Below are 19,474 nucleotides of genomic sequence, written 5' to 3'. Positions count from 1 at the left end.
ATTAATATATAAAAAACAGCATTCTAATACGACAAGTTAAAATCCCTGTTTTCCCACGTTCCGTAGGCAATAATGTCATTCATTTAAGCGCAATGCATCCATGCATTTTTAAACCAGGTAACATCAATGTCCGGGGCGGGGGTGGGGGGGATATAAATGCCATCTTTAGATTTGCCATTGTCCAGCCCCAAGTTACCGTTTCTCACCATTGGTCTTCTTTCATGAATATATATAATGAAGGTATCTTTCTCCGAGGTATGCAGCAGTTTGTAAGGTACTCGTGATAGGGACAGAGCGTCTCGACCTTCATATGTAACAGTCATTTTTACGGCGTAAAGTACTACTAGAATACCAGGACCCAATGGATAGGTCAGGATTAATAATAAACTAGTGATTTATTGGTCTCTATACGCTTTAATCCTCACCGCCAAGAACGCAGTTATCAAGAGAGCGCGTATCTGATATACTAGACTTCAGTCACGAGTGTTATTATTATTATTATATATTATATAATAATAATGCTCGAGTCAGAGTTATCATCACTTTGTAATGACTGTGCCATACTGGGAAGACGCAGGGGAGAGGTACTTTCCCAGCAATCTAACTTCTAATCAAGCTGACCACAAGCTCTGTTGCCTATGATATCAGACATCGATGACGTCATAGATTACACTTCTGGAGGACTGAAGACCCTTGATGTCAATTAGAGGTCGTTCCAAAACCTCGATTTCCACCTTCAATCAGCCCTAATTGCAGACATCGTGCACACACGCAGAAGAATCAATTACAACCACTTTCCAATTACGCCCAAAGAGACGGCAATACCTACTGGAAGGTTGTTTGTCTGTCTTTGACGAGGTTAACAACCCCTAAGTACGGTAATTAAGTTGTTTAATGATCCCACTCGCCGGTAACAAGGCTCGTTGGCCTAATGACCGATAAGCGCACATTTCCCCCCCCCCCCCACACCCCTCAGACCCAAATGGCATTGAAATACATAGGTGTTTCTCACTCCTCACTCCTTGTCAATATTGGTAGATCAGTCGTCATGTTAGAAGGCGATCTTCATGGGATCCTCATCAGTTCTAGGTCATGACATTGATCCCCATAATGTTCAATATGCAAAGCACATGTGTGTGTGTGTGTGTGTGTGTGTGTGTGCAATACAAGTTCAAAACCTAAACAAATATCTATAAGAAACTTCTAAGTGAATACTGTTAAAGAAAAACTTAATAATAATAACATTAGACTTTATTAGTCGTCTACCAGCCAGCAAAATGTTCGCCATAAATAAAGTGTCAACATGTTGCCAGTTTAAAGCAAAAGGGCAAATATTCATGGAAGCCCATCAACAGTAGTTTACGTTTATCGTCGTCGTGTCTTATTTACGACAATGCAGAAAAAATCACCAGAAAATCTTGAAGACTCAGAAAAATAAAGCTACAAAAGTTTCATCTAACGTGCATGATACAAAGAAACTTATCAATTACTTCAGAGTTGGTAAGCTGTAAAAGATAATTAATGACAACAGTAGACTGACCTTTTCATTTATTATCATAATTACGCTTTACACTTTCCTTCTGGGTAAGGGAGACTATTTTTGGCCCCAGTCCCTTTCATTTTCCTTCCCTTCAACCTGGTCTCCCCCGCGCCCACCGCCTCCCTCCTCCCTCCTCCATCCAACCCCAGGCCTGGCGATCAATTAGTCAACAATCGAGGGGGATCTCTGACAAGGGTATATTTGCTAAACACGTTTCATGCATCCCTGATGATATAAAGTATTTTGTCTATAATGCTGTGTACTGAAAATACAAAGTCTACGGGCTTTACTAATATCATAAAATGCATCTGAGCTCAGGATCACTGCGATATCTACGGACTCATGACACACCAACGGTTGTCAGGTAATATTTGCCTATATATTATACTGCTTTAGTAAGAAATTGCACACGATTCAGTTCATCGCTAAGAACTGTTGCTCTTACGACTCGGGTAACCTCAATACAAAGACAGCGGATAACTTGAACTTTCACTGACCCGAGGAAAATAGGACGAGGAGATTAAACCATCATTGGATATACTAGCATGTGAACAAATCTAGAGACATTCCTCCTCTTCTGAAGCAACACTATTCGGCAACGCAGCCAGACTGAGCCCATTATGATAATGAGAAGGACGGTGGTGGTGAGGTTGCATGCAGTCCACCACGAGAAACTGCGGAGACCAGACTGGCGGTTCCTTGCAACACCCAAAAGGTGCTACTGTAACAGAGAGGAAGCCAAGTGTGACTAACTATCAGTTAAAGTAAACTACTCAAATTCGCTCCATTAACTTGGAGAAATGCACTCGGAGGCTCTTTCTTTCTCTTCTCCCGAAGTATCTCCTGTCAACACTGAGACTCTGCCCTACTTAAAGTGGAATGCGCGTCTGTTGCCATATTGCAAGAGAGCTGTCGCCAGCAGCTGAGGTCGTTGAATTACATCTGATTTATTGGCCTCTCTCAGGAAATACTGAATTTCCAAAGCTTTAAGTGTTGGCTCGTTACGGCGTCACGCAATGATTCAGGGTGGTGCCTTCTGCTTTTACAAAATAATAATAATAATAATAATAATAATAATAATAATAATAATAATAATAATAATAATAATAATAAGAGCTCATGGCCATGTACAGGGATATACAAGATAAGACACAATAAAGTACCCAAAATTTCGAGTCACAAGATAAAAAGTAATGATGTACAGATACATCTGAACTTGTCTAATAATAATAATAAAGTATTTTGCCAACCAGAGAACGTAAGCAACAGGAATTCCAGTAGTCTGCTAAACAGAAAGAGTGGTCATCAACGCTCGGTAATAATAACCAAAATAAACATAGCTAGTATACATAAAGTGGCAAAGAAAAAAAAAAAAAAAAAAATCTGAAATGCAAAAATATATTCCTTGTTCGAATAAAACTTTTTTTTTCGCTCAGAAAAAGTGAGTTTCCGATAACCGTTGAAATACAGAATTAGAATAAAATCTTCATATACAATTTCGAGACACTTAGAAATGGTTAGTTAGTTTAAAGGCTTCTGTGTGCCTGTTTTAATGATCTATTATTATGGTCGTGTGTTTGCACGAAAATATGCGAATTAGCACAGATGCACGTGTGTATCCATACGTTCATATTCATGGAGAAAGAACGTCAGGGCAAATAGATATTACTACATACTATATTTACAAACTCTCTCTCTCTCTCTCTCTCTCTCTCTCTCTCTCCCTCTCTCTCTCTCTCTCTCTCTCTCTCTATATATATATATATATATAGATATATATATATATATAGTATATATATATATATTATATAGTATATGTGTATGTATGCTTGTGTATGTTAGTATATACTGTGTAAATGTTTTGTGAGTAGCCCGCAGAATAAACCCTGAAGAGCTAAATAAAGAGAGGGCTAAGGCTATGTTCTGGCGACACATTTTTATCATGAGCTTTATTTGCAATACTGACATACCACAAAAATTTCTCTTTGAGATACAATTTCTTATTAACTGACAACGCAGCAATATACATACACTTACTGACAAAACCAGGTACACTTTATTGCACCTTGTACTTCACACATCTCTGGTTTACAACCTGTGAATTAGAGCAGTAACAAAATGTCCAACAATGAGCAACATATGTCGCTCAAAATGAACACTAAAGCTTCAGTTCAAGACTTCGAATCCAGAATCTATTCATAAGGTGGTCAAGTGCAGCATAGACGCTTTTGTCATCGATTTAAGTGACTTTGAAAAGGAAGGGAGGGAGTTAGCGCAATGTACTTAATTAAATTAGTAAAGTGACCGTAAGGGCACTCACTCTGAGGGTTTATACTGCCATTACTTTTTAATTTTTTTTTTTAGAAATTTACGTTGAATACTTAAGGATTAAGGAGATTAAGTATCGAAATCTACAGCATTGTATGACTGATGATAAAGCTCTTTCAGAAGAGAAGAAATATGTACTTTGATATCAAAACATCTCTGAATCGATGGCATTATTATTATTATTATTATTATTATTATTATTATTATTATTATTATTATTATTATTATTATTATTATTATTATTAAGTCTATCTGTTGCACCTGAGGATATGCAGAGGCGGCTCTCTTGGGCTATTTGTTGATATCCACCCAGCAGTTATGAAGTCCTTCTGATGGCACCCTTTGGAAAGTGGCACAAAATTCTCTTGGAAAATCGCATTGTGATCATAATAACATTTTCTCACCGGTAGTACCGAGACTCGAGCTCTCTTCAGCGTCACATTCTTATTACTCACTTCCAGAAAACTACTGTGTCGGCTTTGTCTGTCCGTCAGCACTTTTTTCTGTCCACCCTGAGATCTTAAACACTACTGAGGCTAGAGGGCTGCAAATTGGTATGATCATCCACCATCCAATCATCAAACATACCAGATTGCAACCCTCCAGCCCTTATAGTTTTCATTTTATTTAAGGTTAACGTTAGCCATAACTGTGCGTCTGGTAACGATATAGACCAGGCCACCAACAGGCCGCGGCTAAAGTTTCATGGGCCGAGGCTCATACATTATACCGAAACCACCGAAAGATAGCTCTATTTTCGGTGGCCTTGAATATACGATTTACAGAAAACTCGATTGTGTTGAAAAAACTTCGGCGCATTTTTTACTGGTTTTCTTAAGCGCTGAATAGCTGAAAAGTGTCCAGAACTTGTCGATTGTTTCTCTCAAGATCGGATCCAATCTTTAGGTTTTTGTATTCATGGTGAATTGATTGGGGATAGACGCTGCTGATATGAATGAAGTAATTAGGTGCTGTTTAAGAAAAAAAAAAATGCTAGATTCAGCACATCCTGTTCAACGCAAAGTTTCCAGCCACCTCTACTGAAGCCATACTTACTATATTTATACATGCAAACATACTAACTGCAAAAGACTTACAAATATTAGCGCAAACCAGTCATTTAGCAAAATAAAATAAAAATTCTGTTAAAATTTAACAGGACATAAAATGACGATTTGACAAAATGTAAAGAAAAGTCCTTTAAAATTGAGCACCACATTAAAGACGATTCTACAAAATGAAATTGAAATTCCACACATTTGTTTCTGAGAACTACAAGCAACATCGAAATAAACATAAGTAAAATTATAAGGACCATAAAGAACTGTTAGCTTTTTCATTGTGCGTTAAAAAGGCTGTCCTCTGCTAACCGAGAATGGAATCATCTGACTGTAAGTAAGCCTCTGTCCACAAAATCATTTACGTGGGAACCAACACTCGGTGGTGGATGCCCCGAAAGGGGCGGGGGGGGGGGGGGGATTGGAGTTGGGAGGGTAGAAAGGGTGGGGGGGGGGGGGGGTCGCGTCAACAGGGAACTTCTCCCTTAAATCTAACTCGCAAATCTCGAGGGCAAACACTTCATTAGGACGGTCGCGTTTTTTATCCTCCGTCAGTTTATTTTCTCAACTACTCTTACTGATTTATCACATTTTTCTTCTCACATTCTTGTTTGCACGCGTTCGATTTCTGTCCGTCAGTCTCTCTTGCTCTCTCCATTTTTTGGTGTTTGTAAGTCTCTCTCTCTCTCTCTCTCTCTCTCTCTCTCTCTCTCTCTCTCTTCCTGTTTCTGAATATTTTCAATCCTCTTTCTCTGTATTTGGATATTTACTATCCTCTCTCTCTCTCTCTCTCTCTATCTCTCTCTCTCTCTCTCTCTCTATTCCTGCTGGCGCTTACCACATGGCATTGAACAACTTGACACTAATAACTGAAATATGAGACTCGACACGAGGACTAAAGATTCTAAATAGTTGAATTTACGCTCAAGTTAATCGCATTAACAGAGCATAAAAGGGGTGATGATCATAATCTCAGTGGGTCCGGCAACACACACCGAAAATAAAAATAAAATAAGAACAGGGTTAATACAGTGACTTTCATACATACATACATACACACACACACACACACACTCGCACAAACGCATAAATAAATAGTGGGAACGACTAGCAAGCGTTGTCGGAGTTCCAGGTCATTTTCAACGTGACATGCGTAAGTGGGCTACAATATTCTTCCTAATGGGTTTCTGAACACCATCAAACTGGCGAGAAAATGGATTAGGAATGGGCCATAGAGACCCGTCGAAGGCTGAACCAATCAGCAGAAGCCAGACGAGAGAAGAGGGAAGCTGACATAGCTATTACCATAATGTTTATTAAGAAGGCTGGCGTCAATTCGAGATCAAGCTGATAAAAGGAAGTTTCTTCTAAACTCTGTCAGGAGCTAAAATATGACGACTCCTTCAGAATACTTGACGCATTAGTTCCCACGGCAACGGAACGGACGGACATGTTTGCCTCGTAGTAGTCTATGAATTATTGATGACTCACCAAAGACGCCTTTTGAATAATGCGTTTTTCTTTCACGGGCTCTCAGATGTTTGTATTTGGATCGCCTTTGATGTCATAAGTTCACTTGACGTTTCTCAAGCCCCTAATTCGGATAAAAAAATCTTGATAGAATCAGAAAAGGAAGACTAAGTTATCACTGAAAAGCTTGACAAGTCACGATATGTAAGTATCTTTACCAGTCAAGATCCCATCTTTACACAGGAATTTAAAATTCATACTCAGTCTATTAGAAAACTCCCGACTCGAGTTCAGTTTCTGTAAATAAACAGTTTACTAATCTTTGATTAAAATGTCATAAACTCGCTAGATATGTTTCGTATTCTTCTTTTAAAAAAAGTGGGTGCAAATGAAAACCGGTTCTTTAAATTCACACCGCAAAGTACTGCAGTTTTCCGATAAGATGAACGAGAAAAAATATTTTCGAATAAATTTAACACACAAATGACCAGTTAGACATGAACCATGATAAATGTTACCAAGAAAGAATAAAGGATTACGGTCACCGAGAGATTTATTTAAAAAAAAACAGCGTGATATTTTCAAGGTCAACGTCTCCAATCTCTTCTAAAAATACATTTTCATTCATCAGGTTTATCAACATGATGAGATCAGCTATCGTTCTATAGCATCTGTAACACCAAACCCTGAGGAGATGCTGTTTGAAGTTTCTTACTTTGAATGATCCAATTGAGTTTAAGAAGCAGGACAATTTTCGTCTAAAATAAAAGTTTATTGATCACGTATAGGCTCTCCTCTTGCTCCCTCACAAGAACCAAAGCAGATTTAATGTTAATGACTCGTTTCAACTTCGCCGAATGGAAATATGAAACGCTTCATTGGTTTATTAAGTGTGATTTGATACCGGGTAAGACTTGATAGTCTCGATTGAGATCGCGATGCTAGATTATTATAGTACCAGTCAATCAATCAGTCAAATCTCGATTGAGAAGCCCCCCCACGTTCTTTCATATTCTCGTTTTCAAAACTTAAATCTCGGTTACTGAAACAGACCCACCGACTCAAGCGCGAAAAGAGAAGCGGAAAGGGAACGAAGGCCGCATAAATGACAGCTACAGCAAATTATCAAGCACCAGAACAACAAAAACACACAGCAATGTCAAAGGCGCTGATAATGATGATGACGGTGGCCTGGGTAAATCATCCAAGCAGTCGAAAGAATACACACACAGGAAGCGAAGTAGTGGTGGTAACTTAAAGACTGATATTAAAGGACATCTCAGGTGGTTCACGGATGTACTCTCGCAATTAAGACAAATAAGACTTAATGCGAAGCAGGAAAAAACTGAGGATGGGGGGGCGGGGTGGCGGCATCGAATTAGGGTCTTCTACCAAATCAGCGAGGACCTTGAGGCACTTGTATCTGTGACATGTGCGATAGTAGTGACCATTTCCTCCTTTTAACAGGACACGAAATGACGACAGGGAGACGGGAGGGAGCGGAAACATTCCTTCTCTGAAAGACCGCTGAATCTAAGGCAGACCTTATTTAAAAACAACAACAATGACAATATTAATCCACCCGTTATTCCCATTAGTCGAACCAAAAATATGTATGTATGTATGTATGAATGTATATATACATATATATGTATGTATGTATGTATGTATGTAATATAATAGATATATAAATATATGTAATAATAATATAATATATATATATATATATATATATATATATATATATATATAGATATATATATATATTTGCTACTGACTGCAAAAGTATAACTAAAAGGTTTTAAGCTGGCTTTGACAATTGTAGATTTTTTCTATCGGAAACGCCGCCTCCCCAACCCAACACCCTGCCGTTTCTCTCTCTCTCTCTCTCTCCTCTCTCTCGTCTCTCTCTCTCTCTCTCTCTTCTCTCCTCTCTCTCATTCATTAACTAAAGTCGCAGCAGAAAGTAATTATCCATGTTACTGTCCATGCTTGGTTTCATTAAGTCGAGGTATTAACAGCCTCTTTTGTACTTCTCTCTCACTTTCTCTCTCTCTCTCTCTCTCTCTCTCTCTCTCTCTCTCTCTCTCTCTCTCCCTGCCCAAGAGACTTCCTTCCATAGCCCAACCCCCCCCCCCCCCCCCCTCCCAACCCCCATTCCCTGAGATCCCCTCGACCCCCATCGCAATTCCTACCGTTGTCCGTTTGTCATCTGTTTACAAATCCTGTCAACAGCCATTGTCAAACCCACCTGGAACCGTCAATACCCACTCATATCAACCGCGCGCGCGCACACGCTCAGACAGATGTATTTAATGCTTAGGGTATACCATACACCAACACGCTACACTTAAGGGTTTAGATGGTTTCCTGTTAATACCCACAACTGTGCAGTGTTCATACGTATATTCTATCCACAAGGGAGATAAATTTTCACTCTTGTTAGGAGAATATAAAAATAATATAGCTTTTTTTTTTATTGTGTGTGGCATAAACGCAAGCATAAAGGGATATAAAGGCTGAACAAGCTCTAGAAAGTTACCTGTAAATATTCTGATATACTGGAAATAGTGTAATTATACATTTTGTTCTAGGTAAAAAACCCTCTTTGAAACGTAGTATTGAAAGTGATGGCTGCATCAGCCCATTCAATTTATATAGAGTTTTCTTATCTTTCTGATAATAATTATTTTTTTATGGTTACTGCATTCTGCCAGTAACTCGTCGATAAAGTGTATTTAACCGATAAAGTGTATTTAACCGAAATAAGACTACCCAAATTTGCAACCGCTTTCCTGGCAGATTGCAGTAACTATGAACGAAGGGTTGTCAAAAAGATAGTGAAAACTCTTTAAACTGAATGCAGGTGATGCAGCTATCACTTTCATTTTACATTTTATTGAATATACGAATACCCAAAATACCGAGCTGGGAGATGAAGAGGATAAAATTATATGACCTATTAGAGAATTTACTTATATCAACTTGGACAGTCACTGACAAAGTGACCAGTTCTGCATAGGTTGCTGTTCATACACTTTCGACTATACAGAATAATTTTTTTTTTTAATGTTCAGCCCACTTGAAATATTATTTAACTCATGAAATATCATCTTGTTTCATCAACTTTATTCATTTATATATATATATATATATAGATAGATATATATTAGATATATATATATATATCATATAGCCTTTCTCTCTTAGACAAAAATGTATGTAGGATTCATCTGTAATAGGTAAAGAGAATATCTCCTTTAAGTGCATCTCACTCTTTCCACTCTGATGCTTCATTTAGTAACTATTTTTTCCGATTGTCCCTTAAAGACAACGGGAAGAAATCTATAATTGATTTTCTAAAAAATGAGCCAAATCGAAACCTTATCTTCTTAAGTGTTCCATCAACGCCTCATCAATTCCTCGCTACAGCCTTTAGTTCTCCCTCCTGAGTATGTATCGCGCTTCAAATCGTCTGCTGATAAAGAAAGCAACACCAGATGAAGGGGAGCCCCCTTCTCATTTGGACGGAGTGGAACGTTATTAGATCTGTGACCTAAAACGGCCTACGAACTCGACCTCTGACCCAGCCGTAATCACATAGAATATCCCATTATACTTGACCTCTGGGTATGGTACTTAACGAACCTATTTGGCATAGTACTCGTTCACCAACCATTTCCCCCCACCAGCCGCCAACCCCCGCCCCCCCCCCCCTTCCAGGGAGGGGTTCTTCCTACGTAGGATCGGCTGGGGAAAAGGAAGGCAGTATTGGTGGATGGGGAGGAGGGGGGCCCGGGTGGAGAGGGAGGAAGAGAGAGAGACGAGAGATGAGGGGAGGAGAGAGAGAGAGAGAGAGAGAGTGGGAGACAAGGCTTTTGGGAAATTGGTAGACTTTATGTTTGACTCTGTGGGAGGGGTTGGGGTTTGAGGAGGTTATGGATGTCCCAACCGGAGTTTGGTGGGAGGAGGTTATAGTGTCCCCACCCGGGGTTTGGGTGGGAGGGGGTGGCACTAATGGGACAGAGTAGGAGGAGGAGGAAGCTTACGAGAGCGAGAGAGGCATCGGGAGTCAGACCGGAGAAGGGAAGGGAAGGGAAGGGAGGGAATTATTGATGATCTGACGTCGACGATGGCTGGGGACAATAGGTCGGAAGAAAATGGAAGAAAAGTCATGTCAAGAGGGTTAAAAAATTGACACAGGATGGTGATTAGCGATAGAATAGAGGGGAGGACCCGGAGGAGAGAGGAAGGTCATCGTGCGCCCTTCGTCTGGTTTGGATATATTATTGATTGAATTTCAAAGTATAATAAACACAGGCAAAAAAAAGAGTATTTATATTTGACTTCAGCGTAAACAGGATAATATTTTAAAGAGGATGCGTATTTTTAAACACTGAAGTTGAATATTTTTTGAGCACAAATATTGCATTTCACTAAAAATTAATAATTTTACTTAATTTCTTTTATTTGTAAGCGAAAACAACAAATCTATTTGCCTTTATACATGACCTGTTCTTGTAAGCCAAAATAAGCTAAACATATGGACTAATTGTATGAGAAGGAAGAATAATGTATATATAAATTTTCACAATACACCTTTTTCCCTTTAGAAAGGATTGGCACCAGCAATTTTTTTTTAAGGAAAAGATTGTAAGCCCGATTCCTATACTAACCTTGCTCACGACCACCACAGTCATCTAACTAACAGGTACATAATCCCCAGATTAGGGTTACGTATCATCAGTGGGTTTTAACAGTGTGTGCTCAAGTGGCTGCCATTGGCCAGGAGTCGAACCCGGGCACTATTGTTTGACAGGCAGGGAAGACCATTAGATATATCAGACGTCGCTAAACATTAGATCATTGTATATCTGTGTTAAAGGGATTGATTGACTTTAGTCCTTACTGGCTTCGCAACTACGAAGTTGTGGTACAGTACAGGGAGTGTGGGGAACAGCGTCACCGAAATATACGGGGAGAGGTTATCATGACTACTTTTGAATATCAGGTTATAACTTTGTTGTTAGTTACAAATTTTTTTTATAGATACTTTATCGACAGCATGAGATTATGACGTTCGGTTTTTGATAGGTGTCGTCGTATCTGTCAATATTTGTAGGTGATCTTTTATATGCTGCCACCTGTCGATTATGTCCTTTACTTATTAGGTCCTCAGCAGTCACGTTAGGGTTTTCGGTCAGATAGGACACGCCGCCCTGTAAGAAAATGTATCTGAATTTGGAAAATTTCAATATGGCCAGATTTAGACGTGTATTCTTTAATTGGCTAAGTAGTTTATGTTATCTTCTCCCTAGCCTACTGTGCGTGAGTTTGAATTCCACTATGGGAATTAGAGATACTTCATTTGTTCTCCATTTAAGTTCACGGCTCGCGATGCGAAGAAATCGAGATATTCAGAGGTATTGTGGCTATTACTCTCTCTCTCTCTCTCTCTCATCACATCATCTTGTAAGTTATCCTTTTCAGTGAATCTTCCATCATATCTGTACTTCGAAAAGGGAATTTCTCCCAGCTATACGACACACACACATACACACACACACACACACATATCCTCGGAGTGGAACCATTTTTCAAATATTATTTACCACGTAAATGTTCGTATCAAGTTTATGTTTTCTCTTGATTATACTTGCTTCGGGACCAGCGGGAATCACCCACATACCAAAGAAAAAGAGTGAGTTTTAAACTCCGGTTTAAAATTTAAAAGACTAACCCAACAGATAATATATATATCACTTAGATATTGAATTGTGAATCGAATTGCCGTTATTTTCTATAAACAAATGAGGTTATTCAGGAGCGAACAGAATTCCTTACAGTCTAACGCTCTTACAGTACTTGGCATCCTTGTAAGAAAACGTCGGCCGCCATTTTGTGGCACTCAGTCTTGTCCTAACTTGTACAATTTCTACACGACCCTTTTAAAGGGAGAGCACGCGTTTAAATCAGAAGAAATCGACATCATAGTTAGGACAAAAATAACTCTTTTACAAAATGATGCCTCAGAGGCACAGCAGAAATGGCGCGATGTACATTTACAGTAAGGGCCTTCATCTCCCGCCGACGGTCAAATCAATACTCGGCGCAACAAGGCGGTGGGGATGGTTGGTTGGACTGGCACTGTGTTCCGTTCCGTACAGAGCATCATCAATTACATCTTGCATGTTTTCATATATGTAAATATTCTCGTCTTATACGCGCGAATGCGTTCCTTTGTTTTTTTGGCAGCAGGCTTTCGGTTACAAATATGCCATTTGATAAAGGCGAAATACGATAAGTGTTGCAAATGTTTTTTTGTATTTGCTTTACCAGTACTAGAGAGAGAGAGAGAGAGAGAGAGAGAGAGAGAGAGAGAGAGAGAGAGAGAGAGAGAGAGAGAGAGAGAGGTCGTCGTGGGGACGTTTTATTCTCACGCAGTATATCCTGGTTTGTAGCTATAATTATCAGTACTTCTACTATTTGTCTTTCGATTTATCTTATCAGTAGTTCAGATAAAAATAGGCTAAAAGAGTCATATAAATTAATAACGACAAACTACAAAAAGTCAAACGATGGGTGTAAAAACTTCTGCAAACACAAATCCACGAAAAAAGATAAAACGTCTAAGAGAAAGGGTAAACAGTATGTCTGACAGATGTGACTTTCTTTGGAGAGGAAATCGTGAGTCTGAAGGACTGTTGCCAATTATTTTTATGAGAGTCTTCAAAATGAAATTGTTGACGTTATTATGAATTTCTTTCAAAACAGGTTCTAGCTGTGTCTAGTCGAGACTGCGGGTCTCTGTAGGACTAACCATAACTTCCACACTTTCCTAGACGTAACAATAATAAAAAGATAAAGATTATGTACTAAAAATTGTTCAAGGTTACCTGGCCTCCTTAAGGAGCGAAGATACATTGTGAATGGAAATACAGACTTTTCTTTTACCAAAAACTAATTAAATTGTGTGTACTAAGTCTAACGGTAAGCTATTAATGTATTTTAAGTGTATTTATACAGTGATGCAAAAAATAAAATAAATAAATAAATACAAAATAAAATAAAAAAAATGGGGAAGACAAATCCTATTCGATTGTTGACACTTCGCCGGGTGTTTTGTAAAGAAAGAAACAAACAACTAAGGAAACCGAAGTCAAATCCCTTCTAGTTCGAACGAGGCCCCCCGGAGGAATCTGGGATCTCAATCAAAGATTAAAGAGGATGGCCTTTTTATACGAACGGAGGGAATATTGTGTGTGTAAGTGTGTGTGTAAGAGAGAGAGAGTCTCTTAACTATTACTGAAATTTTCTGTTATATAATTAGGGACACAGATTAGACGTCATCACAGTTAAAGCAATGATAATAAACATAATATCAGCAGACTCTTTATTATCTCCGCCAGCGAAACTGAACGGAGGCTTCATGTTAATTAACGTCATTTTTCAAGCAAGATCCAGGATATCTCTGGGTCCTGGCGTAGTTATATAAGCGTTCTCTGGGTGCTTAAGTTGACACATTTTGTAATATTCAGGTACATACGTAAGTCATGTCTGTTGAAAGAGGATATACGTTAAACTTCATGAAGATCTTGATTAGTTGCAAATGTTATCACTACTTATCATCAGTGAACAAGAGGGAACTGTATCATTACTGCCGCCTACTTAATATTTCTAATATTGAACGAAAATGTGATGGAGTCGATTTCAATTTAATTTTGTCTCTGGGAACTTAGCTAACTTCGTTAGCCACTCTTTACTCCTCTGAACACAACTTGTAGTTCAAGGCTAATACTATTCCTTGCAATGAAAGCAAAAAGAATTTTTAGATAAACAAGATAGGTACTAATGTCTCCTCTTCCGTCTGTCTCCACCAGGTGCATATCAAGTCTCACTTCATCATGAACGGCGTCTGCGTTAGGTGGAAAGGTTACCTCGACCTAGAGAGGCTGGACGGTGTTGGGTGCCTCGAGTACGACGAAGATTCGGCCCGCATAGAAGACGCCATTTTGAGAGAGGAGCTGGACAAATACAAGGCTAAACTTCGGGAATTCGAGGACAAGCAAAGACCCTTCAAAGTAAACATGGTGGAGTGCTCATATTGTTAACAAGTTTTTACCTATCTACCTGCCTTCCTAGCTATCTATGGGGCTCAAAGGCAATACTTTCACGGTTCATTTAAAAATGTGTACATACGTGCATATGGATATATTGTAGCTTTAAAAAATGTATTGGGTGTCAATGAAATATATCATTCAAGAAGGTCTTGCAATGGTCTGTGAAAAATTCCTCATATGAGCATTTTTTTTCTTTTTTTTTTTCAACGGTCAGTGAAAAAATCCTCATATGAGCATTTTTTCTATCTGTTTTATTTTCCAGCCATTTCCCACAGCATCAGGCGCCAAATGAAGTCTTCAGAATGTTTGACCCGATGATATGAGCACAGCGGGGACGGAGAGAAGTTCAACAACCCAATAAAGGACGCCGAAATCGCACCACGAGATGAACAAGCCCTCATTTGCATCTTTACTATTCTTGTATCAAGATATTCAGACTGTGCTGCGATACTTTTAAGTTTTTACTCAACTGCTTATTAGTCTTGGTAAACAACGTTCCGTGTGGTTCTTTTATCTAATCTTCAAAAGTTGATGGTGTTACTTCCGAGTAAAAAACTAACATTATCACGAAATTCCACACACGGTATAATTATACATACATACATACACAAACACACATATATATAATGTATATATATTTGTGTGTGACGCATATAGATATTTAAAATCCCTTCAGAAAAAAATAAAACACAAAAAATCAGTCTAACTAGTTTCGCTCCCTTCAGATTTTCAAATAAATAAAGCCAGTCAATGTTATACGTTGTTTTAACTTTGCCCAGGTGGTAGTTTGTACATACATACATACATATAACTGAATCACGAAAGTTTGGAACGTGATAAATGCATAAACAAAGGTATAATCCACAAAGGAAAGTGTTTCACTTTTCTTCGTGGCTTATACCTTCATTTATACATAGATATATACACACATGCATACATACAGTCCTGTAAATGGACTCCCCTCTAGAAAACATTTCTTCGGGAATGCAGTCAACATTGAACCCATCTCATTAACTAAGGCATGTCTCGAAGAATAGGTGCTAAAAGGAAAAATGAATTTTTTCAGACATCATTAGCGGATGACATTGACATTTCTTGACAAACATGAATACTCAAGAGTCAAGAATACTCAGAGTGCATCCATTATACCTACATTGTTAATACACACACGCACACACATGCATATGCTGCGTAAGCAAGGCATAAACTGTAGTATTTGATGCATAAGCATGCATAATATATAATTTTTTCGTCAGTCACAGTCAAAGCAAGACTATGAAAAATCAGTAATGGATGAAAACGTAGTTTTACACAGATAAAGAAACAAAATACTGCAATAAATCAACAACAATAAAAATCATAATAAGTACCTGCAAAGACACAAAAACCTTGCTCGTGCACCACTTTGTTTGTAATTCACTTTACCATTATTATTCTAACGAAAAAATGAGAAAAGAAATAAAAATGCCACTACGTGAGTCATTTAGAAAAATAAAAAGAAAATTCCTTGAGGCTCGGTAATAAAATCACAGCAGCCAGGTTATTTCATCCTAACAATAGAAAACGCTCTACAGGAGTTGTAAAAAGTCCAAGTAATTCACTTATGTTGTGATCATTTAAAAAATTTTAAAATAGACGAGATAAATGTATTCTAATTATTCGGTAGTTCTTGCAGATTGATCAATATTTCCCATTTTTCCTTGAGATTAGGTCTCTCTCTCTCTCTCTCTCTCTCTCTCTCTCTCTCTCTCTCTCTCTCTCTGTGTGTGTGTGTGTGTGTTCCGTTGTGCACCCACATAGCTCTTCCATTATAAAATTTTGCTATTTCTCTTCTCATGTTTTATCTAAAATGGCTTCAATTCCTTCATTTCCTCACAATCTCTACACTAAACAATTCGCCTGATGCTAACATAGACAAGTAAGTCCTTAGATAAATATCCACATATTTCTATTTGCTCTTTGGCAAAGAAAAAAAGAGCGAACCAAGAGAGCAATAGACTAATTCCCTGACGAATTGTTCTTTTATCTACTTAAATGTTCTGGCATTAAAACTTAACTGGTGCAATACACTTCAGATCAGAAAAAATACCAGCTTTCTTCAACAGCATTCAATTCCATTGTTTCAGAACCCTTAACCTTGCATTCATTTCCTTCAGTGTAGTTTGTTAGTAAATGCTTGTTATCTAATGTTAATAAATTAAAGTTTTATTATGTTAAGGAATCCGTTCTGTTATGTGAACATAGCAATACATAATTTAAGGTGAAAATATATCTCAGAAAAGGAGACTGTAGAAATGCATCTGCTGAATTTCTTTTACGCAAAGTTTGTATTGTTATGTTAACACATAATGGACGTTTTTATTATGTTTGCCATCAAAGCAATATACTCGCAATTATCTGTGTAATGGCCGTGATGATCAAGGGTAAAAGCAGAAATTTTCTTTCTGAAGTCAACTTTTTAGAAAACTTCCATAAAAGATGATCACTGGTTTTTAGTCCGAGAAAGATTAAGATCTCTGGATGTTATAATTCTTACATAGGAATAACCCAAAAGCTTCTAGAGGTTATTTTAATGGTATTAATTTCTTCAAACCAGATATAAAAATAATTACGACTTATATATTTAGTACTATAATTCCAAGGATTTTCTGAGTCTAATGATACAGAAAAGAAAACGAGTTCCTAAAGGGATGACTACTGAAAGAAAGTTTCACTTTTTATCTTGGTTCTTTTAGGATTAAGTTTCCTTTCTCTTCCGTTTCTTTTGAAAATTGGAGGTGTCTGAACGAAGAAATGGTCAGGTGACAGCTGCTATCAGATAACACACTTTATAATGACAGTATCTAATTGTGTGTAGTAGAAATTCAACCCAAAACTAATATAATATACGAGCACACTTTGGAAAAACGGCATCTGATCGTCTCTCTTCAGTTCGAACACGTCCAGGGCTTCAAATCAGAAGGAAGGTTTCAACTTCTCTTAAACTGAAAAACAGAAATAGTAAAATAAAAACAATAAACAAAAAGATGGCAATGCTTACATAAGTTGACAGCTAATGTTGGTAGAGAAAATAAACTAATAACTTCTTTTCGATCGGTGTGCTTGTTTTTAACTAAGTTATTTTTTGAGAGAAAAAAATGCTTCAAAATTCCTTGTCAATTACCAAAGCTTTGATGTACAATCATGAATGAAGAAATTCTTTAATACTTAGTATCAATAACTTTGGCAGACTAAACAGAGTAATAATTTAGTCTATATTTACCCTCTACTTGAATGAACTGAAATCCGAAGAACAATTAATGATAATTCTTTCTTTTTCCTCTAAGTCAATTGCGTTCTACTCACTTCAAACTCAGAATGACTCTCCCTCATCTCGCCCCCCACCCCCCTCCCTGATTTTTTTTCCAAATCCTTAATAGTTTCTGAAACCAATATCCTATCTCCCTTTAAATGACTTATTTCTCTGTGAATCTCCTTTACCCCTATGTTTCAAGTAGTAGGAATCCAGTTAGTGTACAGTCATAATTGTATATTTTGTAAATGTTTTGTGTAAAATAAAAATAAAAATAAAAAAACCTCTTTTGTTTATTATAAGTCCTACAGAAATAAAAGAAAACAGGAAGCACTAGGAAGAAATTGCGATGGTATATCTCTAGTGGAGTTACAATACATTTACGAAGCAATCTTTGGCTCATTATTCAGACACACAGAGTCTATGAGGAGACTTTTTTTTCACAAAGGGAACCATATCAGACGAAGGCGCATATTCTTCCAATATCAACGGAGAAAGATAAAAAATAAAGTTTGAATATGAATACAAACTGGATTTAAATGTAGAAATGGGTTGTGTACTGTTGAATAAAAAGATAATTCCATTGATGACCTAGGTATTACCAATGTTTAATACGAATAAGTGAGAGTGTAATATAGGCTAATTACAAAAAACCTAAATGAGAATTTTGTTTAAATGAAGCTATATTCAACGCAAATCGTTCTTGCACAACACATTTAGTATCACATATATACTTAGAGAGAGAGGAATTCCATATTTTTACTCCTAATCATCATATGAGTAGCATGGAATGGAGATATAGTATTGTTTGAAAATCAACATAAGTTGTGTAAACTATGACATACAAGAAATGTCTAAAACCGAAGTTACAAACCTGTGAGAGTGGAATTGCTTCTCAGAATCATGAATTATTTGTTTAGAATTATGTACGTATATCAAATGGATTTTTAACGTTATTTAGTAATGCTGAACCGAATATCATAACTCATGAATAATGTAAGTCCTCCCTCACATGAATGAATGTGTTATGTTTGTCAACAATATGAGTGAAGTTGTAATTATAGACGTAAAGTCATTCAATATAAGGAATAAATTCGCATCCTGAATAATCGAAGAGCTGCCATGATGATATGATTTTTCTGCTCACAAAAATATGAAACCGAGAACGTCGAACACGAGAAGTGTGTGATATTAATTAATCCTTAGACAGGACGCATGGTAACATGATAAACTTGCCAGCTTGTCAGCATTCAGGAAGTTACTAAATGATAAAAAAATGTTAACCGTTTTTTGAGCTATAAACTCCCTTCCATTCTGTATTATTTTGCTGGAGCTCAAAAAATTGTTCCGTCATCTCCAGGTGCACAGTATGTTTAGCAATGGTGCATTACAAATCCCAGTTATCTGCAATGATAAATCTAGTGCACTGGTTTCACAAAGGTCACTTCACCGTACGTACAATGACAGATTGCTTTCCTGTTGACTACATCTCAGTCGATCACAGCAACCTGAACAGTCAACGTGGAAGTATAACAGCTTAGCTTAGGGACTGGTACGTCCTGACTTCTACATTGTTTAAATGCTACAAGAATTTATGATAAGAATCCCATGGTAATAAAACGTTCCGACAGATGACAAATGTCTGACAGCCCCTGATCCGCTAAGA

At 37.6% G+C, this 19,474-nt stretch overlaps 1 protein-coding gene and 1 long non-coding RNA gene across 10 annotated transcripts in view; one reads left to right on the top strand and one right to left on the bottom strand.

The window, feature by feature from the left end:
- The window catches only part of LOC135208453 (protein big brother-like), a 164,487-nt gene extending 149,245 nt beyond the window's left edge, over window positions 1–15,242 (top strand). For 4 of the 7 annotated variants that reach the window (XM_064240646.1, XM_064240647.1, XM_064240648.1 and 1 more), the window contains 2 exons: window positions 14,277–14,486; window positions 14,792–15,242. In XM_064240646.1, the coding sequence (XP_064096716.1) occupies window positions 14,277–14,486; window positions 14,792–14,839 (258 nt within the window). In that variant the 3' untranslated portion in view covers window positions 14,840–15,242. Of the gene's footprint in view, window positions 1–14,276; window positions 14,487–14,778 lie in introns of all 7 variants that reach the window. The other 3 variants (XM_064240649.1, XM_064240651.1, XM_064240650.1) reach the window with 3 other exon arrangements.
- The window catches only part of LOC135208454 (uncharacterized), a 185,865-nt gene that overhangs the window by 124,548 nt on the left and 41,843 nt on the right, over window positions 1–19,474 (bottom strand). The gene's annotated exons all lie outside the window — the stretch shown is intronic.

Source organism: Macrobrachium nipponense, chromosome 35, assembly GCF_015104395.2.
Source record: "Macrobrachium nipponense isolate FS-2020 chromosome 35, ASM1510439v2, whole genome shotgun sequence".
Lineage (NCBI taxonomy): Eukaryota > Metazoa > Arthropoda > Malacostraca > Decapoda > Palaemonidae > Macrobrachium > Macrobrachium nipponense.
The sequence above is the reverse complement of the archived record's forward strand: the minus strand, read 5'-3'. Positions and strand labels throughout refer to the sequence as shown.